Here is a 19947-nt window from a genome sequence, read left to right as displayed (position 1 = left end):
ATATATTTTGTGGTACCGGATTCAATGCTAAGTAGGTAATTAAAATAGGATTTTTGGTTTTGTGTTACATTGTTAACCTGTGTCAGTCATACTAATACTAACTCATATCTTTGGAAGAAATTCTTTCTTTGAATCCTGAGTTTAGCAGATATTTCCTGCTTTCAATCACTTTATAACATGTCTATTGAACTTTTCTAATGGCAATGAGGAAAGAAGTGTTTCCAAAATGTGTGCCATACCTGTCACAGCAGATGTTGGATTTGGATGGGCACATTTGATAGAAACATCATGTGGCGTCTGTAAGAACTTTCTTAATAAATAAACATTATAAGGAATGCAATCAAAGACAATTTGCCTAAATTGAAGGTTAATTTGAATTTTTAATATTTAAATAAAGCCATATATTTCAGCTACTCTCCTTATAATGAATTTTATTATTTTGTTACTCTCCATAATATTTTTATGCTAATATTTTGCTGTACTGAAGTGATTCAATGAAATATTGGCCTGATGGCCATACTTTATTTTCTTACATGCACTGAAGCTTAAAAGGAAATGTTGGAACTACTTTTATTGCTTCTTTTGAAGATGTTTCAATTAAATTATTTTCTTTAGATGATAACTGAAAAATTCTGAAAGCATTTAACACATGTTAGATGGACTCAGTGATGTCTTGAAAAACATGGTCATACAAGTAACAAGGTTTTTACTAATGATATCTTTCTTCAGCATGTTCAGGATTGGCTGTCTACAAATAATTGTAAACTTCTGAATCCTCTTTTTTTCCTATACTAACTTTATTTTTCTGATTCTGCTAACCCATGATATCTTAACCAATTCACCATCAGTTCTTCTGTATTCTTCTTCTTTTTTTTTTTTTAATATGGTGTGTATTTGATTATATTTTCCCTACCACTATGCACAGGATTCTTTCTCAAAATGATTTGGGGCCCTTTCCTTCAGTGTCACTTTTTACCTTTTGAGTACATCCACTCACACCCATCTCCTTTGTCTATGTCTGTCCATTATACGATGTGATCACAGAAGAAGTGGACACCACAAGGAGAAGACATGCAGGTCTGTCTCTTCTACTGCTTTTCTTTGTTACTTTTTCATTTATCTAACTTGTCTTAGAAAATTTTTACTCTTTTTATTTATTTCATAATTTTTCATTCTCCTCTAATATAACAAAATGTTAAACTTGCAGGTATTTTCATTTTAGGCAATTTTACATTCAACTTTTAATAGCAACTGCTGCAATTAGATGGATAAATATAAAATGATTAATTATTATATAATTTGTATGTGTATAATTTTTTCCATAACCAGGTAACTAAGTTCAGAGCATATATATATATATATATATATATATATATATATATATATATATTTGCTAGATTATATTAAATTAATTATAATTTGTTTTTCAACTTATTTTAGACTTAAAACTTGTTTTCAACTGTTTTTTTACATAATTCAAAAACTTCTATTTCTATCATGGGTTCAGCAATGTACTGGACTCTGGAAAATACTAAAGAACTAATACGTGCCCTAAACAAGTTATCAATATCACCGAGGAATTAAAATATGTGGGTAACATGTTATGTTTATGTGCCAATATGTATGGCTAGCAATATGTTTCACAAAGCTATAAAGTTAAGTAAAATTATTTTAACTAGATGGCCAGAAAAGGCTTCATGGAAGAAGTAAAACATGAACATTCATTCAACGCTCATTTATTAAGCACATGCTGTGTGGGACTGTTCTAGGTGCTGGAAATAATAAAAAATACAAAATAGCCCTCTATCCTTGTGGGCTTTTTCTAGTGTGGGTCTTACAAGTAAACACAATAATATTACAGGTACTATTAGAAATCTATACATACAGAATACAATGGAATCACAAAGGAGGGTATGATTGTTTTCCACCTGAGAAGGGTTAACATTATTTCAAGAAACACTTCATAGTAAATATGACCCTTAAATTGAATGTTAAAAACTAGAAAGAGGCCTCATGTGTAGAGAGCATTTCAGGTAGAGAAAACAATATAGACAAAATGATTCAAACAAGTTTAGGCAAAAGTAGGCAGTGCAGTGTTTCTGAAGATGGTGTAGATTATTGAACATGTAAACTAAGTGAGGAACAAGAGCAGATATTTGTTTCTGGAAAGATTACTTAGAAGCTCTGTAAAAAATGTACTGGAACAATACAAGCAGAAATATCATTTACGAGGATGTTGCATCAATCAGTTAAAAGGTGATGATGGGCTGAATTATGGTATCAATGGAAGCAATTGGTACATGAGAAGTTATTTAAAGGTGTAGAATCTATAAGATTTAGTTACTGATTGAATATTATCAATGCAGGAAAAGGAATAAGATAATATCTGGTGACGTGTTTGAATACATAGTGGTACATTTTATCAAGATAGGGAATATATGTTGAACAAGTTTTAGGGCAAAAAATAAGTTCAGATTGGGGAATGGGTTGAGTTTAAGGTTCCTTTGGGAAATTCAGGTGTAACTAATAAAGGTGATATTTATTAGAAATTGGTATCTAATATATGGATCTGGAATTCAGGAGAGAAATCTGAACTAGAAATATAGATTTGAGTATCAGCATTTAACTGGTTACATAGGAATGAATGAAATTGCCAGAATCAATGAAGAACACACAGAGTGCCAAGCATCAGAATTCTGAGACCACCAACATTTATTTACATTTAAAGAGTGTATGGGAGAACAAGAGCCAGAAAACAATGTTGGAAAGAACCATTCAAAGGCAGTAAAATATCCAGAAAAAAGCAGAATTCAAGGAAGGAAAGTGTTTTGAGGAAGGTATACTCAACAGAGAAAAATTCCATAGAAAGAATAATTCGTTGTCAAATGATAACACTAATCAATAACGATCTATGCCTGATTGGTTTCAGTGAAGTTGTGGATGGTGAAAGCCACTTTGAAGAGAAGGTAAATGAAATCTAAAAGGAAAAAAAGAAATAAAATAAATAAATAAGTAAATAAATAAATAGGATCGATCTTGAGATTATTATGCTAAGCGAAATAAGTCAGATAGAGAAAGTCGAGAACCATATGATTTCACTGATATGTGGTATATAAAACTGAAAATAATAAAAGAACAAGACAGACAAATGAAGAAACAAAAACTCATAGACACAGACAATAGTTTAGTGGTTTAGCAGAGGGTAAGCGGAGAGGGGGTTGTGGTAGATGAGAATAAATGGGGTCAAATATATGGTGATGGGAAGAGAACTGACTCTGGGTGGTGAGCACACAATGTGATATATAGATGATGAACCTATGTAACTTCACTAACAATTGTCACCCCAATAAACTTTAATTTTTTAAAAAATGAAGATGAATGTGAACAAGCTTCTTGATGCCTTGAAAAACTATGAACTTAAGAGTAGTTACCATGGGGGATGGGAGAGGAAGCTCACCAGAGATGCATAGAATGGTGACAGTTTACATGAAGGGCTTAAATTTGTGATGCCAGGATCTAAGGGTGGAAGTTTGTGGGCAGTCACAGTGGTAAGAAGCAGAGGATAAGGCTGCTGAGTGTGGCTGGCAAGGAAAGTGATTGAAGTGATGTCCAAGATAGTTTAGGGAAGATGCTAGTCACATTAAATCATACGGTCTAGTTAAATCATGTTTAGATTCAGTTTTTCATGAACTGGGAGAGAAGGGCTTCAATGAAAGAACTGGAACTTTTGGAGATATTGAAAGCTAATGGAAGCCGGTGGGAAAGTTATTTTCAGAGATTGATTTAACAATGTTTAGAATTTTCAGGTGTTAGACAATCCCAAATAATGTAAAGATTCAGGGTTTGTCCCTGGGAGTGGGTTTCTGAGATGGAGAATAGTATGTGGGAAAGCAAGGAAAGCAACATACTTTGATGCTAGGATTTTTATACATGAAGTCACTAAAAACGTAAAGTTGATAGAAAATGGATGAAGAAAATTGCCTGGGAAGTAGAAAATAACAAGGAAGTATACTGGTATGGACATAAAATGAGTAGATTTTGCATGAAATTTGAAAAGTAAGCATGTGGGAATAGCAACGCAGACCTAGAAAAATGCTGATACCACTTTCAGGCTTCTGTAGTATTTCAAATATAGGATTTTGAGCAGTTGCCACTGAAAACGTTTCTGAGGGAGTTAATATTCTTGTGGAAGGTCAACTTTTCATTCAAGCTGAGATGAAATGAACATGCTGTGATGATGTTGAGGATGTTTAAGATATAAGTAAAAGGAATCAGGTTTCAGAATCCACATGGAAAAGACTAGGATGTCTCTAAGCAATGTGGGAAACATTAGAGAAAGAAGCTCGGGATAGATACAGTTGATGGAGTGATTTAAAAAAAATAATAGGTGCTAGGAAGGGGGAGGAATCAACTACTTAATTTGCTATAGGAGAAAACAAGGAGAAACATAAGAAATTTAAGCTTAGCTTGGGGAGAGTGAACTCCGCAGTCTGAACAAAGGAATCTTCATGATATGCATAAAGGCAAAGGGACAACAGTTGAGTGGTTACCAGAGGGTAAGGGAGGCAGGGAGATGGTAGAAGAACTGACTCTGGGTGGTGAACACATACGGCAATATATAGATGATGTATTATAGAATCGTACACTTGAAACCTATGTAATTTTACTAACCAATGTCACCCAATAAATTTAATTTTCAAAAAAGGCAAAGGGAAGGTACTTAGTTAAGGGAGTTTGAAGATTGGGAAGAGAAGATTAATCATGGAAGCAACCTTTCTTGAGAAAAACATAAATGATATCTAGGACATATGTGAAATGGTTAAATTTATGGAGGGAAGAGAATTTTATTGTATTCAAATATTAGGTCCTAAATTACTTCTAATTATTAACTAAACATAATTTGAAGTTTTTCTTAGTGTACACTTTAAAACTGCAGTTGTAGCTATAACTCCGTAACACTTTCTTTCCTCCAGGTGTGAGGAGGCTGAAGAGTGAATTTGCTCAGTTCTAGTTGTAGACCCCTAATACTGTAGGTTGAGACGTGGTCTGTATTAACTAGCACTGAGCTTAGGATTCCACACCCTATCTTAAGCGTAGAGACAAATGAAGACTAACGCATTCCGTTTCAAAGGAAATAAGAGTAAAGAGAGAAGGATAGAGAAGGTAATAAAAAGCTTCAGAGAAAATGGAAATAATAGTTGAAGAGAAAACAGTAAATTTTGTAACAAGCAATTCAGGATGGATTTCACTAGATTAATAAAAGTTAAATTGAAGTTAAGGCTTTTCAAAAACTTACTGGAGTATGCAACCAATAAAATGTAATATCTTTATTAACCTGTCATTCATATCTCTAATATGAATATGTAAGTTGGCATTTTACTTTATCAGCACCACCTATTAATAACTCAACCCAAAATGTGATGGAAAAGTAATTTTATAAGGCTTATCATTTCCCTGACATATTAGAAGTGTATGTTAATGTTTTATATCACAATCATAGAACCTTCATTTGTGTTAATAGGTCCAAGTGTAGTCACTGCAACATAATTCTACACAATGAATGGAGGAATGGAGTTGATCACACATTTTGAAGGAGCAAAAAAAACCATTTATTTCATCTCTGGCAAATCATAATCAGGTTTCTTTTAAATGAGAAGTAGTGAGTTTTATTAAGATTTATAGTTTTCCGGAGGTTATTCCTTCTTATTACCAAAATTAAGCTTACAAATCTCTGAACTTACATTCTGAATCTCCTTCTCAACCTTCCAGTTTCCTACCAGTTCCAAACACTTGAAAAATATGTAGCTGTGAGAATAACTACCACAAATGAATACTTGATTAAAATTAGGAAGAGTGGAACATGAGAACCTCCTGAGTAAACCTCATAGAGAAAGAAAGGAAGAAAATCAAAATAAAGATTTTTCCCTTCTCTACATAGAGAGGGCAAAATTATTTCCACTTCCCTCTGATAACAACTGAAGAAGATCTGCATATTACTGTTACTTTCTGTATTCTATTCCTCAAATATTATGTAGATGTTCTTTAAAATGCATACTATATTAGAATATTTAAAAATAAAAGATTTACACGTTTTCTTCTTACTCTTATGAAATTGCATATGACAATTTTATTTTTTTAGATAATTGTAAAACAAGTCTTAGAGACCATTTGAAAGGAGCTAATGATACAAAAGAGATTTTAAAAACACTGTTTGGTAAGTTTCATAAAACAAAATCTGTTCATGTTTTTGAGTTCAAGTTTCAACTACAAATGTTTTCAAAATTACTTCCAGACCTGGGCTAAAGCATCTGATGATCTTAATGCTGTGTAATATATAAGTCTTATTCATAAGGAGATCTCAAAAACAAAAGATTTTTGTGAGCAATACTTTTTTACTAATTTCTTAGATTAAATTATTAGTATGTTATAATACCAATTATATTATAATGTTAACTAATTATTACATTATTATCACAGTTGAATCTGTGCTACATCAAGAGTTTTATAAAATATGTTAAAAAATTACTTTTTAGACTCGTCCATTGGTCTACCATGTACTAACATTAATTTGAAAAGCTTAACAATTCAAAGCTTAAGATTTCAAAGACTGCTTAATTAAAATACAATTAGGAATAAGTAACTTATATTTTGTGTTGTAATTCTAATTCTTTAAAAATGTTTTTACATTTAAAAAAAATTTTCCAGCTTTTATAGTTATAATTGACATACAACATTGTATTAGTTTAAGGTACGCAACATAATGATTTGAATATGTATATATTGTGAAGTGATTACCACAATAAGTTTAGTTAACAGCATAGAATTCTTAAGAAAATTATTACTTCGCTTCCTGTTAAGGAATTTTTCCTGTAAAGGAAAATTTTCAAAATTAGTACTATTGCAGTATTCTTTTTAGCATGAAAACAGTTCCTCTTTTTGTTTTATTTCTCTGATTATTCTGAATATTGACCATTGACATGTATTATTTCAAACTTGCACTTCAATTCTTACCAGATTTGCTTGACATATATACCATATTTTGAGTGCGATGTGCTTTCACTTGACATTTTGTTCTACTTGTGTTACATTCTAAAAGGCAATGAGAACTAAGGTTCATTTTAGGGGAAATTTAACGTGTGTATATATGTACACATATAAATGCACAGATAAGCTATTACTGAAATTTCCCAACATCTTTCAGGTATTGATTTTATTATGAATCATATCACACATTTTACCCATGTTAGAGATATTCTCTGTACATTGATTACATGCAATATTTAATAAACCCAATCTTATTGGTGAAAGTCTAAAAACACAGATACTCAGAGTTGCTTGATGATCATAACCCTAATACATGGAATTCTTACTAGAAGATATAAATCTCAGCTCATAAGAAGGTATGAGATGTTAATTCTATGTTCTGTACTGTGCCAGATAGCTTAGATGTTACAAGAGACACAGTAGCTTAGAAGAATATTTTATATAAGTATAAGCTTAACATTTTAAGTAATATTTTGATATTTCAACCAAAAAAATCACAAATGAAATATATGTGTTCTTATATATAAAAACATATCACATCTTAGAGGAAAGCTCCTATTGGTAAAGTAAAATACTTAAGCTTAATTCTCTAAAGTCAATTAATACTGAAATATAAGAGAAGAGAATTAAGAAAGTTTTGGGAACTTGAAATAGTAGGAATACCTGAACATGGAATAAATATGGCCTTGAGCATTTCTTTCTTGTGTGGGTGGTGCGGAGGAAATTGGAAAGATTATTAAGAGACCTCATTTTAGCCCTAATCTTGCTATTGAGGTATGTGATCCTAGACACATAATTTAATGTCTTTGGGTTCACTATCTCATATTTAAAATGAGGATTTGGAATGCATTGTTTTTTAATTCTTTATGAATACAAAATTCCATTCCTGTTAGAAGATGCATCCTGAATCTAAAGCATAACTATTAAATTCTCTAAACATTATTCATGTGCTGGTAATACTATAACATTCAATATTATCTAGGCCTATTGTCTACCTTACCTCTCTTTCCTAAAAATGTCAACTAAGGGGCAAAATATTTGTTCCTGTAAGAAGTGTTAGTCTGAGAAGCAATATTAGAGCACAGACTCGGGAACCAGACTGCCTGATGAGTCCCACCACTTACACTTACTTCCTGGGAGAAAGTTACTTTCTCCCAGTGCCTCAGATTCCTCATCTGTAAAACAAGGATAGTAATACTACTACCTCAAAGAGTTATTGTAAGGATTAAATTAGTTAATATACAATATGTAACTCACCTAAAAACAGTGTCTGGTGCATACTAAGCATATATAAGTGAAGGTATTTTTATTTACAAAATACTTAAAAAAACTATTTTTATTTTGGATCAACTGTATTATAGCTATGCATTTTGATGTGTAGGCATTCTATGATATAGAATTAATTATTTTTGTTATCTGCATTATAAATATCTTATACTGGTTTGTGGCTGACAGTTGAGGAGGTAGCTGTCATACAAAGCTGCATGAGTACTGCTGCACCTGTACTGTTGAGCTTTAGCATTTCTGAGGCAACAGAGTTGCATAGAAACAGCAAGAACTTTGAAATCAGATAGGTCTACATTTTAATCCAGGTTCTGTCTCCACCAGGGATGTGACTTTGGCCTGCTTGCTTAACTCTTCCTATTGAACAAAATAAACTCCAATTAGATTAAGGGGTTAATTATGTTTTAATGAAAGCATGAAAGAACTTTTCTCTGAAAAAAGAAAGCCTTTCTAAGAATAAAAGCAATGAAAAAATTAAAAAGGAGACTTGACCACAATGTCACAAATATAAACTTCAGAATATGAAAATTGCCATAAACAAATTATAAGTCAAGTAACCAACTGGAAACATATTTGCAGCAACTCAACCAGTATTCAGAGTCTTAACACCTGAGTCACTTTGACAAATAAAAACATATATTCTACAAAATCGTAGTAGAAAAATGGGCAAAACACATGTACAGGCATTTCACTAAGTAAGAAATTTAATGATCAGTAAGTATAAAAATATTTATTTGAATCATAACCAAATATGTGACATTTTCCTAAAATCGATTCTATGTTTTACCTATTTAAAAAACAACATTTTAATGCTGGTGAGAGTAGAGAGGAAAACTGGCAGCATAATATCATGTAATTTTTCTAAAAAGCAATTTTTCAATATAAATCAAGAGCCTTAAAAACATTCAGAGACTTTGGACCTGGTGAAAATAGAGATTCAGATAAAAATGTACTCATGTACAAAAGTTTTAATAAAGCATTATTTGTAGTAATGAAAAATATGCTACCATGCAAGTTAAATAATGAGGGAGTGGCTAAATAATATGATACATATACAACCATCTCATCAAATAATTTTATTAACAGAAATTACCAATAATTACTTATATATTTTTTGTAATTTGAAAAAAATTGAAAGTGATAATATCTGTAAAAGAACTTACCACAGACTTTGTCCATACTAGGTAATACAAAACTGGTAGCTCTTATTAATTATGCTGCTAAAACAAATTATACCAAAAGATGATTTTATCAGACAGATCTACTTATGTAGCTCTTTTTTTAAAATTAAAATTTATTGGAGCGACAGTGGTTAGTAAAATTATATAGGCGTCAAGTGTACATTTCTATAATACATCATCTATACATTACATTCTCTGTTCATCACCTAGAGTCGAGTTCTCCTTCCATTATCATATATTTGACCCCGTTTACCCTCATCTACCACCCCCTTTCTCTCCTTCCCCTCTGGTAACCACTAAACTATTGTCTGTGTCAATGAGTCTTTGTTTCTTTGTTTGTCTTGTCCCACATATCAGTTAAATCATATGGTTCTTGACTTTTTCTGTCTGACTTATTTTGCTTACCATAATAATCTCAAGAGCCGTTCATTTTGTTGCAAATGGCACTATTTCATCTTTTCTTATGGCAGAGTCATATTCCATTGTGGATATATACCACATCTTCTTTATCCAATCAGCTATTGAGGGACACGTTGGTTTCCATATCTTGTCCACCGTAAATAAAGCTGCAATGAACATCTTATTTAGTTCTTTACTTACAATTTATTCTTGTTTTTAGCAAAATCCTATGTTTTGCAGTAGGCTATTGAATTTAAATTTAATATATCAATGATCTATAAACAATGAACTACTACGAGGTTTAGGTAACATACCCATCATTAGAATTGTTTAAAAATAGTAAAAAACAATTTTAATCATAGTGCTGGGCATTGGACTATACTTATTGACCAGTTTGTAGCACCAGAAACAAGACAAACTACTTAATAGTAGGTACTTTTAAAAAAATAATAGTCATGCTTCCTTTGAAGAACAGTAATACAAGTAGTGTTTTATTCTCTATGGTCCTGTACAGAACAATGTTGGTGTAGAGGTAAGGTATGAAATTCAAAGGCCTATGTGATCTTAGGTATATTAATCTCTCCAAGTTCCAGTTTACTCATCGGTAAAAAAGTTGATTGTGTGTGTGTGTGTGTGTGTGTGTGTGTGTGTGTGTGTGTGTATGTGTGTTTACTTTCCATCAAAAGAAGAATAAAATCAATGACCAGCCAAAATAAAAAAGTTTCCATTTCCAGAGTAAGAAAATAAATGCCAAGAAAAAGGGAAAATAAACAAAAAACTGTGAGCTACCACTTAGCTCATTAAGGGCCAAAGGGTTGTTTTAAAGATGAGGGAAATTTTTCATAAAGTGTCTGGCACATGGCCAAAAGAATGGTTTTAATTCGTATCATGAATTATTCAGTATTCAAATTCTTTCTCAATATTTTCCAACACCTGAATATATATTTTGTGCTCAGAATTATAGTAAATTCTAGGTTCAATGTGTAAATAATGAAAATGAGTCTTTATTAAGATAGGGATAAAAATCCAAAGCAGAGACTATTAAATATCCTTGTAAGATACCCAAATAATCTGTATTTGACTATAGTAGACTCAAATTATTCTCGGTTATCATAATGACATATTAAGCTATTATATAACATTATTGGCTTATATTAAGGCTAGGTTATTTCTGAAATTTTTATTCCAGTGACATAAAGGTATTTTACATCCTAAAAATGCATTTGTTTGACAAATATCTACTAAATATTTATTATATACCAGCCCTTATTCTCGATGCTGGAGGCATAACTGACTAAGACAGACAAGGTCTTTTTCATAATAAAAATTATATTCTTGGGAAAGGAAATCATCACTAAACAAGTTTATATAGTTATAAGTGCTGTTAAAAATCCTTAGTATAACTGGGGTGAATAATCTAGGAAGTTTTGTCCAAAGAGGTGATATTTGAACTAAACCAGAGAAACCAGCTCTGCAAAGGAACCATATGTAATTAAGATCAATAAACAGAAGTAAGGGCATTTAAGTTCAGAAAAGGAGAATCAGTTTTGCTGTAAAAAATTTTTTCTGAAAAGACATTTAAGTGTTGGTGACAAATGAGAGTTTTAAATAAGATTTGCAGAGAGATGAATAAAGTGTAGCTCTGGATAATAGCTATGATAAAAATACATTTTTAAAATCATTTGACTTGAAAGGAAAGGGTACATATGTCAAAAGCCAAGTCAGTAATCAAGTTATTTTAGTGAGTATTAACATGTACACACTACTTACTAAATATTCATTAGGTAAAAATGTTATGATTGTTTTCAGATCACGTCTTTTCATTTGAAGCTCTATACCTTTATATCTTTAAAAACAACAACAACATTGTAATGTAAACAGATTGGAATGAAACATATATGGGTTTCATATGAAAGAGGGTAAGTTATCATGAATAATGCTAGATTGGAGATAATTCTAAGGGGATTTTAATTTGGTTATACTTTAAAGAAAAGCATGTTACTTGAAAATCCAGAGTTGCTTTTTATCATCCTTATGAACGCTTGAAGGGGTGGGGTATGGGATTTGAGAGTAAGGATGAGGAAGGGAGCTAATAGTGGAAAGGCAAAGTTTAATTGAAATCAAGACAGTAATAAGGAAAAGTAATTGAATTGATTAATTATGTGACATAACTTATGGGGAGAATACAGTTATGGATTATCAGATCATACAGAATATAAAGGAGGTTGATGCGCCAATTCAGAGTAAAGGAATGAGAATCAGAGGGAATCTCTAAAAAGAAGATTAAGTCTCTAAAAGAAGATTAAAGATTAAAAATAATTATATTGTAGTCTAATGTTGGACTCAGGGAAATAAGCTGAAGCATTATCAAAAATAAAGTCCAAAGAATACATGCAACTGAAAAAGAAGGGGAAAATGTTAAAAGAGCACATTGGAAAAAGAGAAAACAATTAAGCAAGAGTTGAGCTGTGTGTGTGTGTGTGTGTGTGTGTGTGTGTGTGTGTGTGTGTGTGACAGAGAGACAGAGAAAAAAGTGACGAGTCATTTCATGAAGAAGTACTTCAGATTATAAATTTTGGAGGACAGACCACTTTCAGTTACCTACTAGTTATATGACCATGAACAAATTTTCTAGTAAGTATTAGTGAGAAAATAATAAGACCCTTCACATACAATTTTGCTGATTAAGTGACATAATCATAACACATGCAAAGCTCTTACCATAATTCCTGGCATGTACAAAGTATTATTGTTAAGAATTTAATTGTTCAGGACCATTAGTATTAAGTTCTAGGACACAGAATTTTAACTGTGTAATTTTTACAGCTTTCTTACATTTCATTTTCTATGCCTCAAACTAGTAAAATTTTAGTCTAAGAATATTATTGGAGAGAAATAAAAGCCAGACAGAAATCTCATCAGTGTTTCTCTAGGCTGGAGGGAGAGGATTGACAGCAAAGCAGCACCAGGGAAATTTTTAGGGTAACAGAAAGGCTCAGTATCTTGATTGTGGCGAGATTGCATGACTATATATAATACATTTGTCAAGTATCATAGAACTTTGCATCTAAATAGTGTGAATTTTAATTTATGTAACTTATGCCTCAATAAATCTTTAAAAATTATTGAAAATACGCAAAATTAAAATGAATTGTTTTTATATGTTACCCAAATAGTACTAACTATATGCTCATAGAAAACTTTACTTAATCTAACACCTCCCAAGCAATTAAGAGCCAAGTCCCCTCCCAAAATAAGGTTGGGGGGGGGCGTGGTAATGGGTGGGGTTGGCCTACAGCTTTGGAACCCAGAGAGAAGACTATAGTGAATGAGCGGGGGGGGGGGGGGGGGGGGGGAAGGACTAAAGTGTTGAGTCTGAGTCCAAAGCAGCAATCAGTTAACCAAGAAAGATCAAGAAAAGTATTTAGGGTTGACAGTTCAAGAATAGGCGAGGCAGTTAACAAAGAAATAGATTCTGGATATTCACTGACAGTAATTAAACGAAGAAAAACAGATATATGAGCAGTAATCCCAACTTGTTTTGAGCAAGCTGAGTTTACGAGCTGATGGGGTATCTGTGAGAGGATGGCAAGGAGACAATTAGAAATGCGAATCTTACGCTTACAGGGAAGGTAGGAGCTGAAGTCTGGAGAGAACAATACCCAAAAACAACACAAGAGGTCTGGGAAGAGGAGAGCAGGAAGCGAAGAGTTCAGAAAGGGAGACTTAATGTCAGTGGAGAACAATTCCATCTAGTTTGCAGTTTTATTCAGGATCCTCAGTGTAACCAGTATTGCCATGTGGGTATTGGGAAGGTTGAATGAAATTCAGTCCAGTCTCTAGTTTAGTCTTTCCTAAAGTCTCTTCATCTAATCCTCATCCTCCTTTTTCTCAGAGTGAGCCCATCTAATTAATTTTTATTCCTCTCCCTTCCCAATATTGAGTAGAAAGGTTTCATGAGCTGATTCTATTAGTGAAATATTTAGAATGCATTCCTTGGAATCCTGAGGAAGTGTTAGACTGTATGACATTAGTTACTCTGTAGTCATTTTTGCACCCTTGACCAGTAGCAATCATCATTAGCATCTTCGGAGAAAGAAGAACAGCTTGATATTTAAGCAGCTAAGTATTTCCTCCTCTCATTATAAATAACCCCAAGTTAATGGCAATCCTAACTTAATGAAAAATTTTAGTAGCATTTTGTAAAATATTTATTTAGCCAACATGGATAAAATTACAAGTATATAATAAAAGTTAATACATCTTTCCTTTTAATCATGCTATTGCTACATAAGGCAAACAGATATGTTTTTATTTACAGCATGAGTATTCTCTACTATAAGTATGAAATGTACATAAGAAAAATTATATGGGTCTCTTTTCCAGCATCGGTCTTATCTCAGTTTTTATCTGATGGATTTTTTGTGTGTGATTTTTAAACAACATTGTCAACATTTCTAAGTATATTTAAGTTTCTATTTCTAAACAAACATGAATATAAAGATGCATTTGAATGTCTTTATTATGATCCTTTCAAACCTTTCATGAAATCTGGTGATACGTGTAATAGTGAATGTGTTGAAATACGGCTATGTTAATTAGGACCCAAACGTGGGACATAGTGGTGTTTGATAATTATATCAGACTAAACCATAATAGATGGGATCAAGACATACACAGGGTAATAATATGTGCAACTCGATGGAGCTTAATGTAGATTTTAGCCATCAGGAAAAAGGTGAAATATTCCAAAGAGCTTAACACATATGGGGACTAGTTTATTAACCTAATGAATCTGATTCATGTTTCTACTTTTATAAATGGTTTTTGTACTTTTTCTTAGAAGCAATTTTAATACTAAGCATTGAATTTCTTCTGTGAGGGACTTTCATTTTTAAATGTAGTTATCCTCTAAAATATACCTTGGTTTTTTCAAAGATATTTTTAACAAGTTAAAAATAACTAAGTTGTTAGAAAGTTACCAGCATTTTCTCCTACGCATGTCACTGTACACCTGGGAGAAAATGTATATAGGTAAAACAATTACACTTTAGCTGGTCTAAAAGATTGTTCTAGATTAGATCACACTTATGATTCTTTTTCCTGGGCAAATATCCTGCTTTAATGAACTTTTCAATACAATCTGTGTCTATCTCTCTGTCTCTCCCAGACACATGCATTCTCTCTACCTGTCTCTCTCTCTCTCTCTCTCTCTCTCTCTCTCTCTCTCTCTCTCCCCCCCCTTCTCTCCCTCCCTCTTGTCAGTCTCCTTCCCTCCCTTCTTCCTTCATCTTATTCCACTCCCAGTCTCTGTACACACACACACACACACACACACACACACACACACACACACACACATTTTGTAAGGAAAACCAGGGCAAACAGTAAGAATTTTTAGTACAATTTCATTATCTACATTAATGAAATAGGTATGACAATATAAAAGAACAAACACTTAAATATCATTTGCCTTCAAAATTAACCAACCAGAGTTATTTAGCAGAAGGAATCATGAAGAGTGTCTGTTTTAAAACTATTCACTTTACAGGTGATGAATTTTATGCTCAGAAATGTGAAATGAAGTGCTTACAATTACAGGGCTTGTGAAATCAAGACTCGAACCCAAGTTTTGTCTCTATCTTTAAACCAGTGCTGTTTTTAAGATTTTCTTTAATACTATCTATTGTAAAAGTACCCATTACCCTAAATTTGGGGACTCTATTTCCTTAGATCACTAGATCACGCTTAATAACTAAGGTCCTAAAGTAGTTTGAATATGTTTCTTTTGTCTATAGTGAAAGTAGTCTATGAAATTTGTCTATAGCATCTCCTTTGAAGTATTGTTTAAAGAATATGGCAAAGAGTTAATAGAGAAACGACCGCAAAGAGTAACAGTTAACCTTAATATCTAAAATAGATTGTCAAGGCTGAGAACGTAATTCAAAGGACTATAGCTCATAACTGAGCCTCAAGGTAGTACAAGTTTGTGACTTTCTAGATCTTTTATATTTCATTTAATTTCATGTTTCACTTGGGCACATATGAAGTTCAGTTTTCCTAGATTCCTGGGAACAAAGATCATCTTATAAGCAAACACATTATAAACAAAATCAAATTATATTTTCTTTCATTCCGTTATGTGTCAGTTCCTAATGAGCACAGTAGACAAATCCACAAAATTGATTAATTTGGAAGTAAGCATTCCTCAAAACTTGTGAATCTTAGTTGCACAGTTAAGATTTTGTTTACACTTTTAAAGAAAATGCTTCTGTTTACCCTAGTACTAATATACAAGTAATTTGGTACGTAATTTATAAATTTTTCAAAATACTTTCATACTTTTTCTCAATTTAGCTTGTTCCAATATTTGTTATTCTCTGCATTACATCTATTTTTAGTAAAAAATTTAGCTAATAAAGTATACTTTTAATGAAGTACTAGTATACAATTTAGTATAAAATTTCAAAACATTCATTATAGGCAAGTGATTGTGAAGAAATCACTTTAAAATAACTTGTAAAATTTTTGTTGTGTAGTTTCTTCAATTCCACAACTGTAAAAACTAATATGGAAAATTTTATAGCATGCCAGATCATTTTTTGTTTTAATATTCATAAAAACTGGAAAGATCTGCAAATTTTCACATTTGGAAGGATTTCTTATTATAAACCAGTTTCAGTTAATACATCAAAATGCTTTTATTTAAAAATAAATATATGTCCATAAGATAAATTAAGTAATGAATGATTGCGTTTTTAAAATTATTTAACATTTATTTCCAAAGCACTTTTATCAAATCATAACAAAAAATATAAGGTTTTCAAACTGGATAATTTGTCCTATTTCTCACAAACATTTTGTGCTATTTTTTAAATAACAGTTTTCTTCTGAATAATGTATAGTCATTGTGGATATTTTATAAACTCTATCTTAACCCAAGTAAAAACACAATAGTACTATACTTCTAATAACCAGTGATAACTTTAACACTCTGGTGTATGAATCTTAAATCTTTTTCATTCCATCTATCTTTTGTATAGGTTATGTGCGTATATATTTTATGAATATATAGTTTTTTAAATTATCGTTTATAAACTATAGTACTATATCTACCATTAAATCTGTTTTATAATTACTAATTGCAGTGTCTTTATTTTGTATAATTTTATGAATGTACATGCACACCCTACTCATCATTTTGCGGGGATGCATAGCATTCTGTAGATACACCAGAAATGCAGTTAACCCCCTATTGTTGGACATTTGGAGTTTCTTTTCCCAGGCCTTCATGGTTATCAAACAGTGAGGCAATGAATATAATTGTATGTACATCTTTGCACATTGATTTATTTCTTTAGGAAAGACCCTGGGGAGTGGAATTTCAGGTTCAAAAATATGACCATTGTAAAGCCTTTGATACACAGTACCAAATATGTTGTTTTTATTTTTATTTTTTTTACTTCTTATCATTGTTCATCAGATACTTAGTGATCATTCGTATAAATGACCACTAATTTTTTGTTAACAGCTAGTGTGTGACTATCAGTCTGAAAAATAAATTTTTTTCAGTTATCAGATATTGAAAAAATGGTTAAAATATTCAGTAAAATCAGGGACAATCTTTTTGAATTGCACTGCCTTTGAAAATAAAATTATAACATGACAAAATATTATAGATTCATATTTATCTTGAGTCATTATAACAATTTCTATTCTTATTCTTGTGGTTATTGGAAGACATTGATAAGTAGTTTTTGTAGACTATCCTACTGAGTCTAGAAAATAAACACAAAAAAATAAACATCCTGTGTAAATGTCACCTTAAGATGAGCAAATAGTTTCCACACTGATTATACCCTTTTTTACTGCCTTTAGATTAGTACATACCTAAATAGTGATTACATGAATTTGGCCCTTTTAATATTTCATTTGAAATATTATTTCTGTCACTCTCATCACTATTGTCTTAAATCTTTTGTTCTGTGCCTCGTCTACATTGTATCTTCTTAGAAGAAAAGTTTGTAAACTAAGATTCAATAGGATAGTTAGTCAAATGTAATTTCTTTCCTCTCAATGGTTTGGTAAAAAATAGATAATTTTAAAAATATGTTTCTACCATATAAGTAATATACTTTTTTAGCTTCAACCAGAACAATGCTTCAGTAATATTTAGTTTTATGTTCATGTTAAATTTATTATTTCTATATATATTTGAAAATCAATTAGAATTATTAAAGCTACACTTCGTATTATCAATTATTTGGTTGGTTCAACAGAAAATAGTTTTTGTTGGGAATCCTTCACTATTAATTAAAACTTGATATTGCAAAACGTCTTTCATTCTTAAATTTAAGTAGGAAAGAAATTTAAACTGTACCTTTTAAAATGAAAAAATTCAGAATAAATCCAATTATAAAACGCAAATGTTTAATGATCATTGCACAATTTCTTGATATATTTTTTGTTTAAAAAAATGAACTAATAAATTTGTTTTGTAACCTCAGATTATTTGAAGGCACATCTTAGTTGTGTGAAGATATATAATAATCAAAGAAAAAGGAATTGCAGATATGATTATATTTTTATCAGAAACCCTGATAAAACAGCCACTTAATTAAATTTTAAAATCTCAGTTAAAGGAAGACTTTTTTTTTTTAACCTTAAGCCAAAAAATTATATAATAATAGGAGAAAAGGATGGGGTGAGTGGAGGAAGGATGTTTAAAAAAAAATCATTAAATTAACCACAAGAATTTGGGGTACTAACCGATGTAGTTAAATAAGATTAATAATCTTAGACTTTCTTAATGTCTGTAATGTTAGGTTCTCTCTCTTTTTTTCTCCCTGAATTTCAGGGTTCTTTCTTTCAGCTTTTATAGTAGGCTTAAGAGGTTTTTTTCCTTAAAATACCCAGATTTGAACATTTTATTTAAGGTCACAAGATAGATCACCAAATCGGCAGTCCTGCCATATTCTGATCACTACTGTTTAGCTTCATTGTGAATTGCATTACTGCCAAATCTGTGTCCCAGCTTCAAAGAAGTTTGGGGTATGAAACTGCTTTAGAACCCTAAGAGTGGGTGTACGTGTGTGTGTGTTTGGAAAAGCAAGCAAAACGAATACTGCATGAAGTGAACTGCAGAAATCACTACAGGTGTACTGATGGTCATTGCAGCACACATGTAAATAGTGAAACCTAAGCAAGCAATCACTGGCTGCTGCCCTTCTATCTGGGCGTTTTCAGCTTCATCTCTGGATACAAAATCCACCTGTAACCTTTTTTAACTTGATTGTCCTACCAGCATTACAACTATGACTTTACCTTTCTGCACACATTAAATAGTCCTTTTTAAGTTCAAAATAACCTTTGACTGACTTAGACATATTGATTTAAGAACAAGTAAAACTCTCAAGTGGCTTATATAAAAATAAATGGCTTACAAAATATGTGCTATGATATTAGGAAACACATTCAATTAGGATCAACAAAATATTGGACTGTTTAAATTATGTGACAGAGAATGGACCAGGAGCTTCCAATCTGAGAAAAACACATTTTGAGATATGTATGAATTCCAGCACATCTGCATTTAACTTTTTTTTTTTCTGCCTTAAAATTTTTAGAGTGGAAAAAACAAAGCATTGTATAATTTAAATATATTATTGGGAAAGAGACAACTTGTTTTTTACAGTTTAATACACTTAAAGAGATTATTTCCTCAATAAATAGACATGCAAACTTTTCTTGTAAATGTGTTTGTCCAAGAAGTTTGATTGTCCCATTAGTCATTTTTAATTATAATTTGAAAATGTTTTGATATTTAATTTGATTTTGAACACATAATGACTAAATTTGTAACATGCTCAAATTACAAAATCAAATCAAACCACTAAGATGTCTTTTGTGATAAGTGTAGTATCGTCACATATAAGAAAATGAATTTTAGAAATTCTTAGGTAAATGTATCCTCTAAACCTTTAAGCTAATATTTCCTACAATGTAATTTTGAGGTTCTTATCACAAAATATTAACAGAT

At 31.5% G+C, this 19947-nt stretch overlaps 1 protein-coding gene across 49 annotated transcripts in view; it reads left to right on the top strand.

Moving 5' to 3' along the window:
* RIMS2 (regulating synaptic membrane exocytosis 2) overlaps nt 1–19947 on the top strand; it is a 594048-nt gene that overhangs the window by 416914 nt on the left and 157187 nt on the right. For 22 of the 49 annotated variants that reach the window (XM_088799000.1, XM_074316855.2, XM_088798994.1 and 19 more), the window contains one exon: nt 1045–1077. The exons of 24 other annotated variants lie outside the window; for them this stretch is intronic. In XM_088799000.1, the coding sequence (XP_088655126.1) occupies nt 1045–1077 (33 nt within the window). The remainder of the gene's footprint in view (nt 1–1044; nt 1078–19947) is intronic. 3 more of the 49 variants (XM_074316856.2, XM_074316857.2, XM_074316863.2) reach the window with 1 other exon arrangement.

The sequence above is a fragment of the Rhinolophus sinicus genome, chromosome 6, assembly GCF_057876585.1.
Source record: "Rhinolophus sinicus isolate RSI-liver-muscle chromosome 6, RSI-T2T, whole genome shotgun sequence".
NCBI classification, from domain to species: Eukaryota; Metazoa; Chordata; class Mammalia; order Chiroptera; family Rhinolophidae; genus Rhinolophus; species Rhinolophus sinicus.
Note: the sequence above shows the minus strand (reverse complement) of the source record. Positions and strands in the feature narration are given on the sequence as shown.